Raw genomic sequence first — 22,500 nt, forward strand, 5'->3', positions numbered from 1 at the left:
CCCACCCCCTAACAAAACCTAGTTAAATTAAATGACATTTCTTACACAATTCATCACCAAACTCTTGATTGTCTGGTCTATCAGGCTGAGAGTAACTAAAAACTCTCCTCAATACCCCATTGAGTTGAGATTCCCATGGATTTTTTTTTTTTTTTTTTTTTTGCTTTTTGTTTTTGAGATAATTATAGATTCACATGCAGCTGTAAGAAATAACTTTACTCAGTTTCTCCCAGTAGTAACATTTTGCAAAACTATTGCATGTTATGACAACTAGGATATTCACATTGACACAATTCATCAGTATTATTCAGATTTTCCCCAGTTGTCTGTGTGTGTGTGTGTTAGTTCTGTGTAATTTTATCACATGTGCAGTTGCCAATATCCACCACTACAGGCAAGATAGAGAACATTTCCATCACCGCGAGGATACTTTACGTTGCCTGTTTATAACCACATCTACCTCCACCCCTCCCCATGATTCCCCCATCCTCCCTTTCCCACCCCCAGTGGACTTTTTACAAGTTGGTAATTTGATGGTGGTGTGTTTTCTAGGTACCTTTTGGGAAATAACTGATTTATCATTTTCCTCTTGTAAATGTCTGTGAATAAATAATAGTAAACAGGCATACCCTTGAATTGTGTGTCTCCCCATTGTTTGGCAAAGGAACCAACAACGTGGATGAGGGGCTGCCTGAGCTGTGCAGCATTTCTAACTCTTGAAGGCACAGAGCCAAATTTGCTACCTTTGTTTCATTCCCAGATTACGCTCGATTTGAGGCCAAAATCCATGACCTACGAGAGCAGATGATGAACCACAGCATGAGCTCCGGGTCCGGGTCCCTGCGAACCAATCAGAAACGCTCCCTCTACGTCAGGTAGGCAATGGAGTATTTCTCTATCTGCACTTTGTGAGCAATTCAACTTGAGAAAACAAAGGCAACACCACGTAGCAACAGAACATATGTTCTAATTAACCCATGTTCATCAGTACTCTACTGAAACATCTTATGTTTAACCATTTGGAATAAATGTCTGAAATGTTATTAGATTAAATTAGTTAAAGGTGCCTGCTTTTATCAAGTTATTCTTTGGCAATGTTATGATCCAGGATAAAGTGCTCAGCATAGGTAGCAATAAAAATAATGAGAAGAAACATTTTCATTTCTAATAAATCTTAAATGGCATATGTGGACCAAACCCTTGGACATTTGCTTCCTGTCAATGTGAAAAGAAAATATTCCTGTATTATCTCCTAACTTGCCTGGTATTGACTGCATTTACTTTAGTGCATAAATTTAAAATCCACGGCATTCTTCTAAAGAGTCATGTACTTTTCTCTAACAAGTTTTGGCAGAAAGACTTCCTTCTGTGTCATCTCATTACCAATTGTTTCTCAGACCATAAAAGTTACTTGTTCCTTGTCTGACAAAACTCATTAATTTACCAGAAAAAGATAAATGATTGATTGAATGTGAAATGCCTTCCTGTCTTTCATTCTAGTAGCTACCTCTTGAGTTAAGATCCATCAACACTCAACTATAACATGTTCCTTTTCCAAGACAAGCTTCCTGTATTACTTCCAAACTTCATCAGTGCTGACTGTACTTTTAAAAATATATAAGTACTAACAGGCAAAAGGAAGAAAGTGATGCCTAATTAATGGTCAACATGAATCTATGTACCATATGGAAGAACCATGCCCATTCTTATTGTATTCTCCACTCCCCACTCTGGCCCAGAATCCAATCTGACTACAACCTGAGATCATATTCTTCTTACCTGAAATTTTAGGCATGAGGTATATGTTATAGATACTAATTTACAACTTGAGTTGAACTTTTGCTGTTGGTTCCACTTTGGCTCTAAAGTTAAGTCTTGTATGTATTTGTTATTTACAGCAGGGCTTAGAAGAGAGTGGGATTCTGGAAGGCACAGGTTCACATAGGGCCTAATTTCCCGACTGAACCAATAAGCCTAGAGTCCCTTCTTATTCCAGGGAAGCCCTGAGATTAAGAAAAACAAGTTATTAACCCTTCGAATTTGGCCAACTCCATTTCAAAAGATTATTTTGATACCCTTAATTGTAATCTGTGACTGTTCAGAACCACCCTAGAGCATGTCTTGTAGTGACATCACAAATATGATGGAAAGTTAACAGCTCCATTTGTGGTTCTTCTTCTCTCTTGTATTGTATTGTTGGTCTACATGCTACAAAATATTTTTAAATTTTGAAATGTTTTAGTCCTTGGTAGCAAGTGGAAAAAGTCAGCTGGGTTAATAGGGTAGAACTAAATCAGTTAGTGTAACTGAAATGCTTATATACAATAAAGCTCGAAGGGAAAATTACCAAGTATCTTATTAGAGACAGAATGCATAAATTGTTAAGATATTAGAAGAAATTTGCTGAAATATATTGCTAATAGCTATTAAGTTGTGGAAGATTAAGAAAATTAAATGAAGTGATATGATATTATATAAAATTAATACACTTATTTGAAAGAGTAGTAATTAGATTTAAATCTTTATTCTCTAAAATCATAAATAAAAGTATAACATACAGAAGAGACAAAGACTTAGAGTAACAAAAGTAATAGTTGGAGATTGTATTGAAGGGAGGAACCTCCTTTTAATGAGACTCAGAAATACTTGACACTTCATAAGAAATTCCCCAAATGAAATCTCTATAATATACAAATATGGTATTTGGTTTCCAAATGTTCAATTATTACTACTTATTTTGTACCTAGAGGGCTGACTTTAGCATCTAAATGACCCTAAGAGACATAGAATTAGAAGAAATATGGGCCGTGCGTATAGTCGTATCAGTGAATCAGAAAGAAAGAACTTACAAGAGCCCCCTGGCCTTATTCTCATGAAAAGTGATAAAACAGACCAAAAAAAAAAAGCAAGAAGCAAGGCCTAAATAAAATTCTTACCAAAAAAGATTCAACAAGTTTGTACTTTTGTACTTTTTTTAATACTAATTTTGGCAACAGGATTTGCTTTGTCTAAAGTGCTTGTATAGGACCATGGTCAGTTGTGTTTATTTGAGAAAGTCAACTACTTGCTTCCTCAGAATAAATTACTAGCAGGGTTTCTCTGATTATATAAATATAAGAGGATGAGCATGGCTCAAATCTAAGAATAACATCCTGAAAGTGTATTATTCTCCTCACTTTGCTTAGCTTTGTGTAATTCTAGGGCTAGAAGGAACCTTAGTTATCATTGGGCCCTCTGCTTAACTTACAGAAGAGGAAACTGAGGCCTGAGGAGACCAGAGACAGAGACTTGCCTGGGATCCCACAGCTATCTGTGGCAGAATCAGCTCTCCTACCCGCAGTCCCATATGTCTCCCCACATCACTCTGCCTCCCTAAGGGCTTAGTTTATGTGGTGTCAGCTGTTGAATACACTTTAGCTGTGATTCCCAATCTGCTTCTGTCAGCACAGTGCTGGACTCTTTGATTAAGGAATAAGGAGAGGTGAAGTTCTAACACAAATGTCTTTGGGGTTTTTGTTCAGGATAAACCATGCTGTAGGAATATGGGATTTCTTTGGTATTATTTATAGTTTTCTATGAAGCCAAAACCTAAATCAGAAAGCAAGCGCCTTCTTTGTTCTGTGAGAAACAATGTAGCTGACTTAGTAAAATATGTGCTTGCACCAAAAAGCCATTCTTCCTCTTGGATTTACCTCCCATACCCTACACACACAGACACACACACACACACACAAGCGCACACGCTCACACATATGCTCCCAACTCTCGCCCTGGTCCTGGTGGTGTCAGAGAGAATGTACCTTCCTGGGGTCTTGCAGAAGCTGCCTTCATTTCCCCACTAGAAATGATCTTCCCAGGTGGTGGCAATTCGTTTACCTGAAATTTTGAAGGGAGTGGTAACCAGCACTATCTGAGCCAGGCGGTATTTTAAACATGAGCCAACTCTCTCTATTTTCTAATCTAATTATAGTTTTTTTCTTTAATCTTTTGTGTGAAGTGTTTTAAGTACTTTAGTGGTGCTGTGCAAGCGGAATTGATTATTGCTAATGTTAACTGTTCATGTTCTATGGGAATGATTTGGGTATGTTTGATTTAATATGCTACTTGTATTGTGTATTTCCTGCATTGTGAACCATATAGTGGTAGAACACTGTGAAACATGTAGTTAATTTAAAAGTAAATAAAGTTACAAATATGAATAAAATGTTTTTCAAAATGATGCACAAGTACATTATCAATGCTTCAAACATAGATGCATTTAGGCTCCTGAGCTACTGGAATATGAATTTTATTGCATGTATTTTGAGGCTCTTGTTGTGGGCAGAGATGGCAGGCAACTGCCTTGGAAGAGTGAGTTTATGAGCTCATGAAGATCTCCCTCCCTCTCAAATATCCCTTTCCCTTCTTACCTATTAGCTGATAAAAGCTGGTATAATAAAGAACTAACAAGGCTTTTCCTGCTGGTAACAGGGATGCGTCTTTTGTATAAATGCTACTAGGAGAAGCCAAAGATATGGGGGATTAAATTTATACAAAAGTGCAAATTTCTAAAGGACAATCCTTTGTTTTGATAAAAGGAAAGTTAGAATACCCAGGAGGGCAAGGAAAAAAAGCAAATCATTCCACCAAGGGGAAGGAGAAAAAGGTCACAGGAAATAATGTAAAAGAAAAACTCAGCCCTGTTCACTTGTTAATAAAAGATATCGATTTTGAGAGTTCAGGCAAATAACCTCTGAGTTTTGAATGTGGATTTAAGAAACAGTTGCCATGATTTATTCAGGCCTTCATCAAACATTTTTGAGTGTATATTATGTGCGAGGACCTATAATGGACACTGAGGACACAGCAGTAACAGTCATGTTTCCTGTCTGCAAGAAACTTATGTCTGCTGGGGAAGACAGATGAAGGGAAGATAATTAAATGCAATGTGATATGAAAAGATCTGTTAGTTCTAGAAAGGCCTGGAATCTTGATTGCTTCCATGGAAGCATATCCGAATAATTCTTGAAGCTCTTATATGAGGTAACCGAGAGCCTTTCAAATATTTAGATGCAAAGTAAGAAGTACATTCTTTATCCTGACCCAGTAAATACATACACACATAAAACAGAAAAGTTTTGTTAAATAGGAATAACACCTTTTGTATACAGTATACTTTGTTATTTTCCGTTCTATTTGTTTCTCTCCTTTTTAAAAAATGGAGATCATAGCTCATTAACTTGATTTAATAACTCACTAATGGGCCATGATTTACAGCTTACAGATGGAGTAAACAAGAGGGAACATGCCAGGCATATGACATGGTACACAGACAAAAAAAAGAGAGTGTCTTCACTACCTTATATTAAACATATCGAGGATCCTTAGACCCTTGATGTTGTAACCAACTTGAAAGGCAGTTATCCCTGCCACAGATGAGGCAGGAGAAATAGAGGGAAGTATTTGTCAGACACTTTCTACAGGTCAACCATTATTCTATTGTTTTACATGTATTATCCCATAGAATTCTCCCAAAAACCCTATGATTCAGGGGATGTTGCCTCCATTTTATAGATGAAGAAACTGAAACTCGGAGAAGTTAAATGATTCCCCCCAAGATCACACAGCTAGACAACATGAGCATGGACATTCAGATCCTATTTGTGAGACATTGGAGAGCAACATTTAAGCACACAGTTGCTAGATTCTTCCAGATAGAAAAACATGTGAATCATAGTTCTGCCGCATCCTAACTCTATGACCACAGACAAATCAGTCTCTCTGGGCTTTCTTTATCTGTGAAGATGAGTATAGTAATAGGATACCATAAAGTGGTTGTGAGGATTAAATAAAATAATGAATTTAGATACCTGGCACATGGGAAGTAGTTGATAAATGTTGGTAATATTCATCATTTATTATGAAGCCACCTTTTCCCTGTCAGACAGAGAGACCACAGGATTGGTTGCGACTAAGACACTGTTTTCTCAGCAGTGAGATAATCCTTTCTTATCCCATTGCTTACCTTCAGCAAAGGAAGGACAGACTTTCTGATGACTTTTAGATTTTTGCTCCTCTAGACCCCATGAAGCCTGAAGGGGATGGTCAGCGTTCCATGGCTCCAGAATGCTCAGCTCTGTCAACTCATCAGCATTTCTCACCCAAACAAGGCTCTACTCAGAGGCAGAATCTGAAAAGAATTCAGTAGAAGCCACATGATAGAAAAACTCACTGCATATGCAGTAGGCCATTCCAAGTCTTCATATATGTTATCGGTCTTCCTAACCACATGATTTCTTCTATTTCCCCTAGGCATTCTTCACCCCTTTCCAGCCCCCTGCTCATAGTTTTGTTCTGAATTTCGAAGTCTTATTTCTTTTACAGTAGTTCTAAGTCTATATGTTACTCAAAGTTACTACTACCTGAGACAGTGTTTGCTTCAAAGGCTATGTAATATGACAAATGCACTCAGGTTAGCCTCTTGCCCCTTGTTTAACTTAAGGCATTCATACATTGATTCCTTCATGCCTTGATTCTTTCATTCAATAAATGTGGTATTTGTACTTACTTGCAATGTACCAGTCTGTAGTAGATGTTAAGGGCACAATGATGAATAATACCACAGAACTCCTTTCCTCAAGTTTCTCACAGTCTAGATCTATAGGCAATCCAAATAGTATGCAGACCATTATGGTAACTCACTTCCTGATACCCCATGTGTTATGTGCCTTGCAATTATCCTATTTTGATTTTTACAACATGCCTATAAGATGTCCTAAAGTGAAATTTGCCCAGAAGACCACTAATATTTGAAACTCACCTGTTAACATAGTGACTACTCTGGTCCTTGTTAAACTTTTGTGATAAAATGTTTTGAAATGAATCAATATTATTCAATACTGGACCTGCAAATCCCAGTAATGTCTTGATGTTTCATAGCTCTAGTGCTTTATGCCACAGTGCTTGGCACAAAGAATTCTCCTTAGGAAACATTTGTTAAATGAATTAATTCCAAGACTATCTTTCCTATACAAATGTGAGAGAAAATATTAAAATATAAGCCAAGGTATTTGAACAATCCTGTGGCAATCCAATACCAGGTTGGCTGACACCAAGTGCATCGAGTCTGGTTGTATCTTCAGGATGCAGACTCTACCTGCTGCTACTGGGATCTCCAGAAAATATCTGGTGCTGCAAGGCCTTTTAGGCTGTTTCATTTGTTTGCTAAACTCTGACAAACTCTTTAAATTGGGACCTAATTTAATAATGGATTTAGACGAGCACGCACAGCCTATACCCTCTTAGTCAGAAAACTTGAGATGAGGGAAGGGCCCAGGGTGAACCTCATTCTCAACACAATTAGTCTTTCTATTCCTGGGAACTAAGGTTATATCAAGGGCACTCTCAAGAAAACACATTCCATCCTGGACACTTTGCCTTTGAGCTTTTATTCTGGGTGAAGGGTGTTCCCACCTGGTTGATTTTGGTGGGAGGGAAAAGCTACATCATCACGTAAGACACTCTGGTCATTTATTTTTTTCTATAGTAGCAAACATATCTTTTCACTCTATTTTCTGCCCCATTTAACTGCAGGTTAGTAGCCTGGGGATGTTAAAGAAGAGTGTGGAATGGCAGAATTCTTCACTCCAGTGGTACAAACTGCTTCCAGCTTCACTTGGCAATGGATTTCTTGAAAACATTTAAGGCAAAGCCATAAAGTCTGTGGACTGTGTTATGAGTCACATTTTTGTCTTCTTCCCCTCCAATCTTGGACCCAATATGTTAGCTGTTTCCCAGAGAACATGCCACAGTCAGCTGTGTGCACCCCCCTGCCCAGTACTTGGCACAGGGCTAGCTGACAGTGGTATTTTTATTGCACACGTTCATTTCCTCATAATTCTTATTTAACAACGTCATTAGTCATTCACTTAGAAACATATTGACTATGATATGTTGCAGCAGAATAGGAAATAGAAACTTGTTGAATTCAGAATTACTTTTCTCTTAAAATCTTAGTAGGGGCAAAGGTAACTGGGAGGGGAACATAAGAAGGTACCTGAAGCAGTTTAACAGGATGAAGCAGAAAGTCTGGATAGAGTCTAGACTTATAAGGGCACTGGTTAAATTCATATTGATGATATAACTTCTGTTTTATACTTTGTACTGATTTCCTCCAAATAGACCTGGCTTCTTATCCAGAATTCATAACTTGTCATTATGAATAATGATAGTTGTGCATAGCTTATTGTTTGCTAAAACTTGAGTGTCACATTTATAAAATGGACATAGTACCTAGTTCACAGGCTTATTAGGATGAAGTTAAACTGAATGTATGAAGGAGGCTACTATATGGGACTTGTTAGGCAAAGGTGAGTTCCTTTCATTGCTTCAAGTACTTAGAGCCTGCCTCCTAAACTGGTGCCTTCTTTAAAGCAGGATAGATTTTGATTCTTCATTTGTATTTTCAGACCCATTAGCATAATGCTTACTCTTTCAGGTATTTGCATGTTTAATTGTATCCTTAATTGTGGAATAAAAGGCTTTGTCTTTAGGCAGCTAATTTTATGCCAGAAATAGAAAGAAGGAGGAGTCATTGTGGACTTGGGAGTTTCCTCTTTCCCCTGCAATCATAGGCTACCTGATTTTAAAAGGTTTTTAATTTTTATATTTCTATAGGAAGAGGGACAAAAGTATCCTGGGTAACTCTTCCATTGACCATCATGTTTTCCTACATTCTTCCACTTAACGATCTAGAATCCAGATTTCATTACTGTTAATGATTGGCCTGTCATTAACTGATTCATCCAGAAAACCTCTTCTGAGCCATAGACATCTACCTCATACTCTGCTAGACTCTGGGAATAAAAAGATTAATAAAACTTCTTTCCTACTGTTAAGGAGCCCACAGATCATTCCTACAACCTAGATTCTGCTTACCTCTCCACTAATCCATGGCAATCATATTTCCAGAAATCTCTCATCTCCATAGGAGGTACTTCACCTCATAACCCAAAATGACTAATTTCTAGAACAAACCAGACAGCTCTATCTAAAAAGGAGAGAACAGAACAGTGAAAGGTAAAACACAGAATGCTCACAGGAGGATAGGTGAGAAGGGAGGGCGTGAAAAAATTGAGGGAGTTCCCCTCCTCCCCTTGCCCAACTGCCAGTCATGGAGGTTAGGTTGGTTTCAAGGGAACAAGGCATAAAAGACGCAAATCACTTGTCCTTTAGTCTCAGTGTTTGAACAGTGTCTGACACTTCTTTAAATTAACTTTAAATACTTGTGGAATGAACTTTTTGATTAGCAGTTAAAGATGATGATTAAACAGAAAACGGTATTAAGAGAGCCACCAATGACTGGTGGAGTCAAGCACATGCTCCTCTGTTTTCCTGTGCATCACAACAACAGCTCTCCTCCAGTCTTCACGTGCTCTTTCCTGTACGTGGACTCACCTGCCCCCTCCATTGGACTGTGAGTATCTCAAAGATGGAGATTTCATCTGCTTAAAGTCTGCATCTGTACAGTCTGGCATATAGTAACTGCTGAATCAATTAAAATGAATGGATTACAGATGTCACTAAATTGGAGCGAGTTTAACTCTATTTAACATTTTACCTAATTACATCATGGCTTGCAAATTGTTTACTGACTAGACTCCTTGCCCCTTGTTAATCAGATTAATATGCAACCCTATTTGGTAATCATCTCAGATTAAATTTTCAAAAATTATTTAATCAAAGTCACTATTCCTATATAAAATAAAATAGACTTTAAACCAACAGCAGTTAAAAAAAAAAAAAAAAAAAAGGATAAAGAAGGATAGTACACAATGATAAAGAGTTCAATTCCACAAGAAGACTTAACTATCCTAAATATATACACACCCAATATTGGCACACCCAGACTCATAAAACCTTCTAGACCTATGAAAAGACTTAGTCACACAGTAATAGTTGGAGACTTCAATACCTCATTGACAGCATTAGATCATAGATGCAGAAAAACTAACAAAGAAATTCTGGACTTAAATTTGATTTAAATTTAATTCTAGACTTCAATGTGACTGAACCAATTGGACATCTATAGAATACCCATCAAACACAGGATGTACATTCTTCTGATATGCATATGGAACATATTATAAGATTAACCACAAGCTCAGCCATAAAGTGATTCTCAATAAATTCAAAAAAATCGAGATCATGCCAACCACACTTTCAGATCACAGTGAAATAAAAATAGTGATTACTACCAGGAAGATCTCTCAACACTACACGATTGCATGGAAATTAAACAACTTGCTCCTGAATGGCTTTTGGGTAAATAGCAAAATTAAAGCAGAAATTAAAAAAAAATCTTTGAAATAAATGAAATCAGAAATACAATATACAAAAATCTCTGGGATGCAACAAAAGCAGTGTTAAGAGGAAAGTTTATAGCACTAAATGCCTACATCAAAAATTTAGAAAGATCTCAAATTAATGATCTAACATTACATCTAGAAGAACTACAAAAACAAGAACAAACCCCCCCAAAGCCAGCAGATTAAAAGAAATAACTAAAATCAGAGAAGAACTGAACAAAATTGAGACTCCAAAATCCATATGAAGAATCAACAAAACCAAAAGTTGTTTCTTTGAACCAATAAACAAGATCAGTAGACCACTAGCTAGTTAACGAAGAAAAAAAGAGAAGATCTGAATAAGCATAATCAGAAATGACATAGGTGACATTACAACTGATCCCACAGAAATACAAAAGATCCTCAGAGACTTTTATAAATGCTTTTATGCACACAAACTGGAAAGTTAGAGGAAATGGATAAAGTCCTCAAAACACACAACCTCTAAGATTGAATCAGAAAAAAATTGAAACCCTGAACAGAATGATACTGAGTTCTTAAATTGAATCAGTAATTAAAAACCTAGCAACCAAAAAAAGCCCTGGACCAGATGGATTCACAGCCAAATTCTATCAGATGTGCAAAGAACAGCTGATACCAATTCTTCTGAAACTATTCCAAAAAATTGAGGAGGGACTCTTCCCTATCCTATTTGACAAAGCCATTATCACCCTGATACTAAAACCTGGCAAAGATACAGCAAAAAAAGAAAAAGAAAAAAGAAAAGAAAGAAAGAAAGAAAAGGAAAAGGAAAGAAAGAAAAATCACAGGACTGTATCCCTAATGAACACAGACCAACAGTCCTCAACAAAATCCTAGCAAATCAAATCCAGCAGAACATCAAAAAGTTAATTCACCACCATCAAGTAGGCTTCATTCCTGGGATGCAAGGTTGGTTCAATATATGCAAATCAATAAATGTGATTCACCACATAAACAGAATTAAAAACAAAAACCAAATGATCATCTCAATAGACATGGAAAAACTTTAAAATTCAACATTCCTTTATGATAAAAACCCTCAACAAACTAGGCATAGAAGAAACATACCTCAAAATAACAAATGTCATCTATGACAAACCCACAGCCAACATCATAATGAACAGGCAAAAGCTGGAAGCATTCCTCTTAAGGACAGGAAAAAGACAGGGAAGCCCATTCTTACCACTCCTATTCAACATAGTACTGGAAGGCCTAGCCAGAGTAATCAGCCACGAGAAAGAAATAAAAGGCATCCAAATAGGAAAGGAAGAAGCCAATTTATCTCTGCACTGAAAATGATTCTATATCTTGAAAACCCTCAAGACTCCACCAAAAGGCTCTTGGAACTGATAAATGGTTTCAATAAAGTTTCAGAATACAAAATCAATATACAAAAATTAATAGCATTTCTGTAGTAGCACCAATAACCTTTAAGCTGAGAGCCAAATTCCATTTACAACAGCCACAAAAAAGAGTAAAAAACCTAGAAATACATCTAACCAAGGAGGTGAAAGATTTCTACAAGGAGAACTACAAAACACTGTTAAAGAAGTTATAGATGACACAAATTTTAAAACACTCCAATCTCATGAATTGGAAGAATCAATATTGTTAAAATGGCCATACTGCCCAAAGCAATCTACAGATTCAACACTGTTACCATCAAACTACCAATGTCATTTTTCACAGACTTAGAAAATACACTCTAAAATTTATATGGAACCAAAAAAGAGCCTGAATAGCCAAACCAATTCTAAACAAAAAGAACAAAGCTGGAGACATCACATTTTGCAACTTCAAGCTATACTATAAAGCTACAGTAACTAAAATGGCACGGTACTGGAACAAAAACAGATGTGTAGAACAATGGAACAGCAAAGCAAACCCAGATAAAGCCACACATCTACAGCCATCTGATCTCCAACAAAGTTGACAAAAATAAGCAATGGAGAAAAGATTGTCTATTCAATAAATGGTGCTAGATGGTGGTAGCCAGCCATCTGCAGAATGAAAGTGGACCCTTACCTCACACCATATGCAGAAATTAACTCAAGATGGATGAAATAATTATTTATTTTTGAGACAGTGTCTCACTTTGTCACCCAGCTGGAGTGCAGTGGCGTGATCTCAGCTCACTGCAACCTCCTGGGTTCAAGCAATTCTCTCACATCATCCTCCTGAATAGCTGGGAATACAGATTCATGCTACCACACATGACTAATTTTTGTATTTTTTAGTAGACACAGGGTTTCACCATGTTGGACAGACTGGTCACGAACCCCTGACCTCAACTAATCCACCCACCTCAGCCTCCCAAAGTGCTGAGATTATAGGCATGAGCCACCATACCTGGCTGGATTAGAGATTTAAATGCAAGACCTCAAACTATGAGAATCCTAGAAGAAAACCTAGGGAATGCCATTCTGGACATTGGTCTTTGGAGAGAATTTAGGACTAAATTCTCAAAAACAATTGTAACAAAAACAGAAATTGACAAGTGGCACCTAATTAAACTAAAAAACTTCTGTACAGCAAAAGAAACTATCAACAGAGTAAACAGACCACCTACTAAATGGGAGAAAATATTTGCAAACTATGCATCTGACAAAGGTCTAATATCCAGATTCTATGAGGAATTTAAGTAATTCAACAAGCAAAAAAATAACCCCATTAAAAAGTGGGCAAAAAACATGAACAGACCCTTCTCTAAAGAAGACATACACGTGGTCAACAAACGTGTGAAAAATGTTCATCATCACGAATCCTCAAAAAAATGCAAATCAAAACTGCAATGATATACCATGTCACACCAGCCGGAATGGCTATAATTTAAAACATTTTAAAATAACAGATGCTGGCAAGGCTGTGGAGAGGCAGACTTATTATGTGCCAGGCAGTTTGCTAATCACCTTATGTAGATTATTTTAATTCTCACAAAACTCTGTATGACAGATTTTATTATTATCTCCATTTCAGAGAAGAAAAAATTGAGATCAGATTTCAGTTTTACTCCTAAGAGACTAAACGGGGACTAGGACCTAAGCATGCTATTCTATTCCCCCTACCTATTGTTTCATATGGCTTTATTAAGCAGTTTTCACATATTTAATTTTATGTGATACAATATGTCTGTACATAGGTTTTGTTTTATTTATTTATGTATGTATTTATTTATTTTTGAGACAGAGTCTTGCTCTGTCACTCAAGCTGCAGTGAGTGGCACAATCATGGCTCACTGCACCCTCAACCTCCTAGGTTCAAGTAATCCTCCCACCTCCCTCCCAAGTAGCTGGGACTACAGGTGTGTGTCACCATGCCTGCTAATGTTTATTTTTTGTAGAGACAGGGTTTCCCTATTTTGCCCCGACTGGTCTCAAACTCCTGGGCTCAAATGATCCTCTCACTTTGGCCTCCCAAAGTGCTGGGATTACAAGTGTAAGCCAATGTGTCCAGCCTGTAAGTAAGTATTATTTTTCCCATAGTTTTCAGATAAAGAATCTGAGATTCAGAATATTAAGCTATATACTCTTTTCTCTAAGCATAAAATAGCACCAAGTCCTTCATTCAATCTTACCCTCTCTTTAAGAATGTGTAAACACAACTCATATATATATGTGTATATATATACACATACACATATATGTATATTTCTAGTGTTTGCTTTGTGTTTTATTTACTGTCACGTTGCAAAGTACATGAGTTTTAATAGAACTACTTATACATTTTATTAAATGTCGAATAGACAGTTGAGTATTATATGGTCACCTTAGATCCTGTATTCTAGTTTGAAGATGTCCAGAGCATATAGATTTGTGATTAAATTGAGAGAATCCCTAATGAGTTATGATCATTACAATTGTATGAGCTAGGTCCCTGCCTCTCTTCTTCCAGGATAGATTCTATAGCCAGCATAGCTATCTGCCTATAAATTGTCACATTAAAGAGCACAGTTGAAGTACCTATCACACAATGCCTCACCCAGGACCTGCTACATAATGTGCAGAGGCCCAGTGCAAAATGAAAATGCTCAATTCTTGTTCACAAATTAATAGCAAAGCCGAGCATGGTGGCTCACACCTGTAATCCCAGCACTTTGGGAGGCCAGGGCGGGCAGATAACTTGAGGTCAAGAGTTCAAGACCAGCCTGGGCAACATGGTGAAACCCCATCTCTACCAAAATCAAAACAAAACAACACAAAAATTAGCTTGGCATGGTGATAGGTGCCTGTAATCCCAGCTACTCAGGAGGCTAAGGCAGGAGAATCACTAGAGCCATGGAGGTGGAGGTTGCAGTGAGCTGAGATCGTGCCACTGAACTCTAGCCTGGGTAACAGAGCAAGACTCTGTCTCAATCAATCAATCCAAATAAAAAATTAGTAGCAAGAAAGTGAGAGCAGAGCATAATGCCAGGTGTGGGACAGTGGAACACAGGTCTCATACCCATGAAGCCATTCCTGTTGACCCCCGACTTAGGACATTTCATTCAAAACTGAAAGCATGATTATTTTCCTTAATATGTAGTATAGTAGCGGTAAGAAACACAAAATCAGCACTGGGAACATTTTCAAGGATCCAGGCTTTATCCTTTTTCTAAAACAGTATTTTATACAAATTAAGCATATGCCTGCTTTTATGATATGTAGAAACATTTTCTTCCAGCCCGCTTCCTGCTTGAGAAACTTTACATTCTCACTTGTCCTGAACTGTTAAGGGTCCACTTTGAGTCATCTGTCTTCACTAAAGCAAATCTTTCAAAAGCTAAGTGGCATCATTTCACATTTATTTAGCACCTGCAGGACACTTTAGTCTTCTTGTTCTGCAAAAGTTTCTGCCCCTTGGCCTTTCTCTTTAGGCCTAAATTTTAAAGAAAATACATAAAAGTGCCTCAGAGGACTTTGTAAAACAGTGGGACCAGTTTAATGCTTGTGTGTTTCTCATATGTCATTGCCAAAATTGAGAGGCTGCAAGATTTGTAAATTCCCCTGGCTGGCAACATTACAATTAAAAAAAAAAAATCATGGACTTGATATGGAATTGACAACTACATTGCACCAAGTAAGAATTCTAAAAATAATAAACAAAAAGGCAAATTATAATATATATTTGAATTGGTTTCTCTTTAATATTGCCATCATTTCCTAGAAGAAAGGGCATTTTAATGCCAAAAGAAACATATGAACATAATCTGAGCATCAGAAAAAGTCCTCCAAATATTATAAATTTGTAGTTTTAAAACCTCACTAGATAGATCTCCGCATTTTTTTTCTATCCATATAATCTTACCTTATAGCTAAAAAAATTAAAACAAGCATCATGATGACTAAGTTGTTTAATTCTTAATCTTGAGTATTTTGGATCTGAACCATTCTAAGATCCTTAGGAATGCATTTTTTTTTAACTTTGTCCTTTTCTTAACAAAGAAAGACATCTTTCAGATTTTATTTTTCTTTGTGTACCTATGCTTTCTTCATCTTTTATGCCATTTTCTCAATAAATAAGAAGCCGAGATCCATCTTCTGTGATAAGCTGATGCTTTTCAGTGATACCTATTAAAAGATAAAAAGGAATCTTTCATCATCAAAATTATTTTTCATTTTTAAAGTTGCCATTTTTTCTACATTTTAAAAATAGACCCACTTTTTGACAGCTTTATTGAGATATAATTGATATGCAAAAAGTTACACGTTTTGTTTATACAATTTTATGTGTTTAAAAAACAGATTTTTTAAAGGTATCATTACATTATAGAATCTTTCATTGTATTTTATAACATGGTATATTCTACATTGTTTCAAACCAGATTGCTTACCTCATGTACTTTTTCCCCTTAATTGTCTTAAAATGCAGACATGTTCCTTTAAAACTCAGGATTCCATACTTTTATATATTAAGAAGTCATACAATTATCTGATTCCATGGGTAAAATAATGAGAAAATGTGGTGTGAACTGAGTAGAAGTTTGCAACAAACAGTGTATTTAATAGCTTCTAATGCCCTCTAACATGAAAATCTAATTCTCATTTAAATTAACTTTGTAGCTCTTACTCTAGACAAACCTCTTTACCAGTTCCAGTGGCTTTCTTGGAGCCAGTTTCATCTTTCTTTTTCCTGTTAATGAGGGTTCCTAGCCAATCATCAGGAAGGGGTCTCTGCTTGTGTTTCTGGTTGCAGTAAATCCAGATGAGTGGGGAGTTTCTCACCTAAAAGACCTATGCTGAATGAACACCCCTGCTGGCTTTTCATAAGATAACTTTTCTCTTTTCCTAAAATTCTGTGTTCCTGCCCCCTTCCTCATAAATAGGGGCCCCTATGATACTTCCACCTCCACAACGCGCTCAAATCCTCTTACGAGCCCTTGATTACATCATAGATTCAGGTATCCTGAGAATGAGGAGCTGGCAGTGAACATTCAATTCTCATAGTATCTATGAGAGAGTATCATTACTATCCCACTTTACAGTTAATGAAACCAAGGCTAAGAGCTTATGTTATCACCTAAATTTACACAGCAAAGGAGGACAACATGATAAAAACTCAGTTCTATCCTATGCCAAATACCTGCTCTTAACCTTAATTTCCATGGCTTCCAGAAACACCTCATTTTCTTAGATGCACTTGATTTCATATATGCTCTCTCATTCCTATAGGTACTTAAAATTATTGAAGCAAGTTCTATAAGTTTTGGGAAATACAGTCATCTAATGTATAGTGCAACTCCCTCAGTAATAAATGAGGACCTTAAAGATGATCAATGAGTAGATCTTTGACATGAAATTATACTAGTTGGGATGCAAACCATGGGATGCATTCGTTGACGATGCATCCTTAGCAAAGAGGCATGAGGTTTCCTGCTACGGGATGCTACACAGAGGATAAGAGGATTGCAGAATCTTCTAACTGCCTTAGAGCAAGTATGATGGAATGGATATGGGTTTAAGTTTTTCTTCAGTGACTATTAATTATAAAATACTACATAGGATGCTGTCAGAGGTAAAAAGATGAATCAGACATGTCTTCCAGCATCCAGCTAAAGTTAGTTGCAAAAAAAAACAAAAACAAACAAACAAACAAACAAAAAAAGGAAAAAAAAAAAAGAAGAAAATAATAAGCTATTATTGTGAACACAAATTCTGCTCCAGGATCAGGCGCATATGCAGAGGGTAGGAAATAGGGGAGATTTGAGAAGCTAACTATGATGGAGTCTCTTGTAGTAGGTTCCAAAAGTAAAACTGTATTTTTGTTGTTGTTGTTATCTTTGGCAGTATATTTCCCCTCCCTAAGAAGTATACACTACCGGCCGGGCACGGTGGCTCACGCCTGTAATCCCAGCACTTTGGGAGGCCGAGGCGGGTGGATCACGAGGTCAGGAGATCGAGACCATTCTGGCTAACATGGTGAAACCCCGTCTCTACTAAATATACAAAAAATTAGCTGGGCGAGGTGGCGGGCGCCTGTAGTCCCAGCTACTCGGGAGGCTGAGGCAGGAGAATGGCGTGAACCCGGGAGGCGGAGCTTGCAGTGAGCCGAGATCCAGTCACTGCTCTCCAGCCTGGGCGACAGAGCGAGACTCCGTCTCAAAAAAAAAAAAAAAAAAAAAAAGGAAGTATACGTTACCATAGAATGACATGTTAAGTCCTCTAGAATTCTAACTCAGTCAGCCATGCATTTATCAGTTCATAGCAGAGTGGGGTAGGCCAAAAGCTTGGGTTCTGGAATCAGAAATACCTGGACTTAAATTCTGGCTTGGTCACTTAGCACCTTTTTTGTGACCTTAGTAACTTACTTCTTCTCCCTCTAGGCCTCCACTTTTTCCATAAAATGAGTATAATAGAAATACTCATTTAAAGTTTATGAAGAATAATGTTTGTAAATCACCTAGCATCTTATACAAACTCTTGGAGAAATTAGAAAAGATAGGGTACATTCCTATCACGGAATGTTAACATCACCGTGATACCAAAATATAACAAGGTCATTGTAAGAAAGGAAATTTATACTCCAATCTCTCTCATAAACATCAAATTAAAAATATAAAATAAAATATTAGCAAAATAAATCTAGTGATATATAGAAAGAATAATATATCATGACCTGCTGGAATTTATTACAGAAATGAAAGACCACTTTAACATTAGAAAATCACAACATTAACAGAATAAAAGATAAGATTCAGATGATCATCTAAATATTATAGGAAAACCATTCAATAAAATTCAAAACTCATCTGTGAACAAAAGTTCTTAGAAAACTTGAAAAATAATGGGCTTCCTAAATCTAATAAAAGGAAAACATCATACTTTTTTTTGAGACAGAGTCTCACTCCACCGCATAGTCTGGAATGCAGTGCCGAGATCTTGGCTCACTGCAACCTCTGCCTCCCCTATTCAAGTGATTCTCATGCCTCATCCTGCTGAGTATCTGGGACTATAGGCATGCACCACCATGCTTGGCTAATTTTTGTATTTTAGTAGAGACGGAGTTTCACCATGTTGGTCAGGCTGGTCTTAACTCCTGGCCACAAGTGATCCTCCCAAAGTGCTGGGATTACAGGCATGAACCAGGGAGCCAGCCTAAACACCATACTTAATAATGAAATTTTGGAAGCTTTTTCCCTGGAAGCAGGTATGAGGCACCTTCTATCACTACTCTACCCTTCTATCACCACTGCTATTAAATGGAGGTGCAAGAAAAAGTAAGATGATTGGAAGGAAAACAATTGAATGATCCTTATTTTCTGGTAACATAATTGTGTATGTTTAAAATTCAAAATAACTAGATAGACTGCTATAATTAAAAAGTAACTTTAGCAATTTTACTAAATAACAAGGTTAATATCAATCAGTTGTATTTCCATATAATGATACTAAACAATAAGAAAACTAAACTTAACATATCATTTACAGGAGGAGTGAAAAACATTAAAGTTATAGGAATAGAACTAACAAAAAAGCACTGCCATACAAAAAAGCCACAAATGTCATTAAAAGAAGTTGCATAAATGTGGGGTATACCTTATTCATGAATAGGAAGATGCAATGTGGCAAAGATTTCAGTTCTCCCAAACTGATATATTGATTCACTGCAATTCCTATCAACACCTCAAAAGATATTTTTTATTTGTTTGTTGGTGATGGTGGTAGATTTGACAAAGTGATTCTAATATTAATATGGAAATGTAAAAGATCAACAATAGGCAAAACACAGAAAAATGAAGTCAGAGAATTTACATTATATGATGTTAGGATTTATTATGAGGTTACACAATTACAGGCAGTATGAAATTGGTGCAAGTATAGACAAGTAGACCAATGGAATAAAATAGAGTGCAGAAACAATAACACACACATACAACCTCTTGATTTTATGACAAAAGCAAAATTGCTTTGAAGTGGAAAAGAATGATCTCTTTAGTAAATGATACTGCATCAATTGGATATCCATTTTTTTAAAAAAATGGCTCTTGACCCAACCTCACACTACACACAAAAATCTTTCTACATGGATTATAGATAAAAATATAAAAAGTAAAACAATAAAAGTCTAGAAGATAATATTGCAAAGTAGCTTCATATGTGTGTGATAGGCAAAGATTAAGTCTTAAACAGGCACAAAACATACTAATCATAAAGGAAAATATCGATAAACTACATTAAAATGCAGACCTCTGTTCATCTAAAGACACCATGAAGAGAATGGGTCAAGACAGAGCATAGCAAATGATATTTGTAATCCAGACGTCTGGAAAAGAAATTTATCTTCAGAATATGTAAAGAGCAGCTACAAGTCATTGAGAAAAAAAAATATTTTTTTAATGGATGAAAGAACAGGCATTTCTTAAAAGAGGATATGTAACATGGTCAATTCACAGGAAATGGTGGTACTCCCAGAATAGCTAAAATTAAAGACTGTTCATACCAAGTATTTGTGAACATGTAGAGAGTCTCAAACATTGCTCATGGGAAGTAAACCAGCACATTGGAAGTATCTATCAGAGCCGAACATATACCCTATGATCTCTCCTTAGGTATATATCCAATGGTAATGAGTACATGTGTTCAACAAAAATATATACAAGAATGTGCATGGCAGCATTGTTTGTAATAGCCTAAACCTGGGAATATCCAAATGTCCATCAACAATAGAATAGGTAAATAAATTGTGGTATATTTGAACAAAAGAATACTATGCAACAATGAAAATCAATAACTGCTACATACAACAGCAGATAGGAATCTTGCAAATATAATATTGAGTGCAAGAAGCCAGACACACACACACACAACTATATGCATATTCGTTTTCTAGATTGCTCTAGAAACAAATCACTACAAACTTAATGGCTTAAAAAAACACATTTATCATCTTACAGTTTTGTAGATCAGAAGTCCACTATGCATCTCACCAGATTAAAATCAAGGTATCAGCAGGCTGTGTTTCTTTCTGGAAGTTCTAGGGTAGAATCCAGTTCCAGTTTATTTGAATTGTTGGCTGAATTCAATTCTATGCAGACCAAAGTCCCTGTTATCTTGTTCCTGTCAGCCTAGGACCATCCCCATCTAGAGGCTGCTGCATTCCGTGGCTCGTGGCCCCCTTCTTCCATCTTCACAATCAACAATTGCAAGTTGAGTGTTTTTCATGTTGTATCTCTCTGACCCACCTGCAAAAGATACTCTGCTTTTAAGAATTGATGTGATTAGATTGATCCACGAAGGATAATCCAGGATAATCTCCACATTTCAAGTTTCTTAACCTTAATCATATCTGCAAAGTCTCTTTTGTTATATAAGGGAACATATTACAGATTCCAGGGATTAGGGATGGGGGGGTGTTATTCTGCCCACCACAATATGATTTATATAACATTCAAGAACAGGCAAAATGAACCCATGATGATAGAAGCTGAGAGCGATTATGACCTTTGGGTCATGTTGCTAGAATAGGAATAATAGTATTCATTTTAATAAAGCGTTGTTGCAAGTATTATAGCCAACAGTAATATCAATTCCCTTGTAAAGTGCCTGTCACAACATAACCCTATTATTTGTCATTTCCTGTTTCCTTTCCTTCTCCCAACTCCACCGTCATCATTTCACTTGTAATAATGCTGCAGTCAGGAGTTTGATGCAGAATAAGATATTCTGAAGACTTGCAGACTCTCTGTAATGGTGCTTTCTAAACTTGCCTGGTAATGTATTCCTCAGAAATGTAGCAAGAACCCCAGGTGCTACTTAGGTAAAAGCAAGTTTGGGAAACACTGCTTTTAGAAATTTGCTTATATGAAACACTGTTGCAAACACAAAGAAATGCTGAATGATCTGCCCTAGTAGCTCCATCCAAAATGCTACTTGCTACCCTTTTTAAGCCACCCAAAGCAAATCAGTTGTGCTATGCCATTGAAAAACAAGTACTTCTTAAAATATTGGACTAATCAGATAGGTTTTTAGAACTTAATCTTTTGTTGGAAGTCTCGGTCTGTGGTTCTGAGGATCTAGCACAGAACCTAGACAGAAAGTTGCATAAATATTTGTTAAGTTCACTGAAATTAAAGATAGCATCTGGATGGTTTGTTGTTGTTGTTGTTGTTGTTGAGACAGGGTCTTGCTCTGTTGTCCAGGCTGGAGTACAGTGGTGTGATCATGGCTCACTGCAGCCTCGACCTCCCCAGGCTCAGGTAATCTTCCCACCTCAGCCTCCCTACTAGCTGAAACTACAGGTACGTACCACCAGGCTTAGCTAATTTTTGTATTTTTTGTAGAGATGGAGTTTGGCCATGTTGCCCAAGCTGGTTTCAAATTCCTGGGTGCAAGCACACCACCCACCTCCACCTCCCAAAGTGCTGAGATTTTAGGCATGATCTACCATGCTCAGCTTGTTTTATTTTATTTTTTTTCTGTCAAAGCACGCTGCAGTTGCCCATGAGCATGACTTCTTGAATGTGCTAAGAGAGAAGTCTGGTAAAAATTGAGTCTCTGCAACATTCATTTCACATACTCTACCTCTAACTTTTTCATTCATTTGTTTTACAAACAACTATTGATATCCCATATTGCAGACAGTTAGACATGTCCAAGGAATGCAAGGATAAAAGTACTCAATCCTTGCTTTAGGGTACTCCCAGTGTAGTGGAGGGACC

The 22,500-nt window shown here is 36.8% G+C and overlaps 1 protein-coding gene and 1 long non-coding RNA gene across 32 annotated transcripts in view; one reads left to right on the forward strand and one right to left on the reverse strand.

Annotated features, from left to right (window-relative positions):
* DLG2 (discs large MAGUK scaffold protein 2) overlaps positions 1-22,500 on the forward strand; it is a 2,166,350-nt gene that overhangs the window by 1,989,128 nt on the left and 154,722 nt on the right. For all 24 annotated transcript variants that reach the window (XM_031653896.1, XM_017949244.3, XM_017949248.3 and 21 more), the window contains one exon: positions 761-875. In XM_031653896.1, the coding sequence (XP_031509756.1) occupies positions 761-875 (115 nt within the window). The remainder of the gene's footprint in view (positions 1-760; positions 876-22,500) is intronic.
* LOC103877780 overlaps positions 1-22,500 on the reverse strand; it is an 80,104-nt gene that overhangs the window by 12,446 nt on the left and 45,158 nt on the right. For 6 of the 8 annotated variants that reach the window (XR_004177637.1, XR_004177639.1, XR_004177632.1 and 3 more), the window contains 4 exons: positions 20,770-21,024; positions 15,824-15,913; positions 8,917-9,028; positions 6,005-6,169 (listed from right to left, as the gene is read on the reverse strand). This is a non-coding gene — a long non-coding RNA (uncharacterized LOC103877780). Of the gene's footprint in view, positions 1-6,004; positions 6,170-8,916; positions 9,029-15,823; positions 15,914-20,734; positions 21,025-22,500 lie in introns of all 8 variants that reach the window. The other 2 variants (XR_004177636.1, XR_004177635.1) reach the window with 2 other exon arrangements.

Source organism: Papio anubis, chromosome 12 (assembly GCF_008728515.1).
Source record: "Papio anubis isolate 15944 chromosome 12, Panubis1.0, whole genome shotgun sequence".
In the NCBI taxonomy this organism is placed as follows: domain Eukaryota; kingdom Metazoa; phylum Chordata; class Mammalia; order Primates; family Cercopithecidae; genus Papio; species Papio anubis.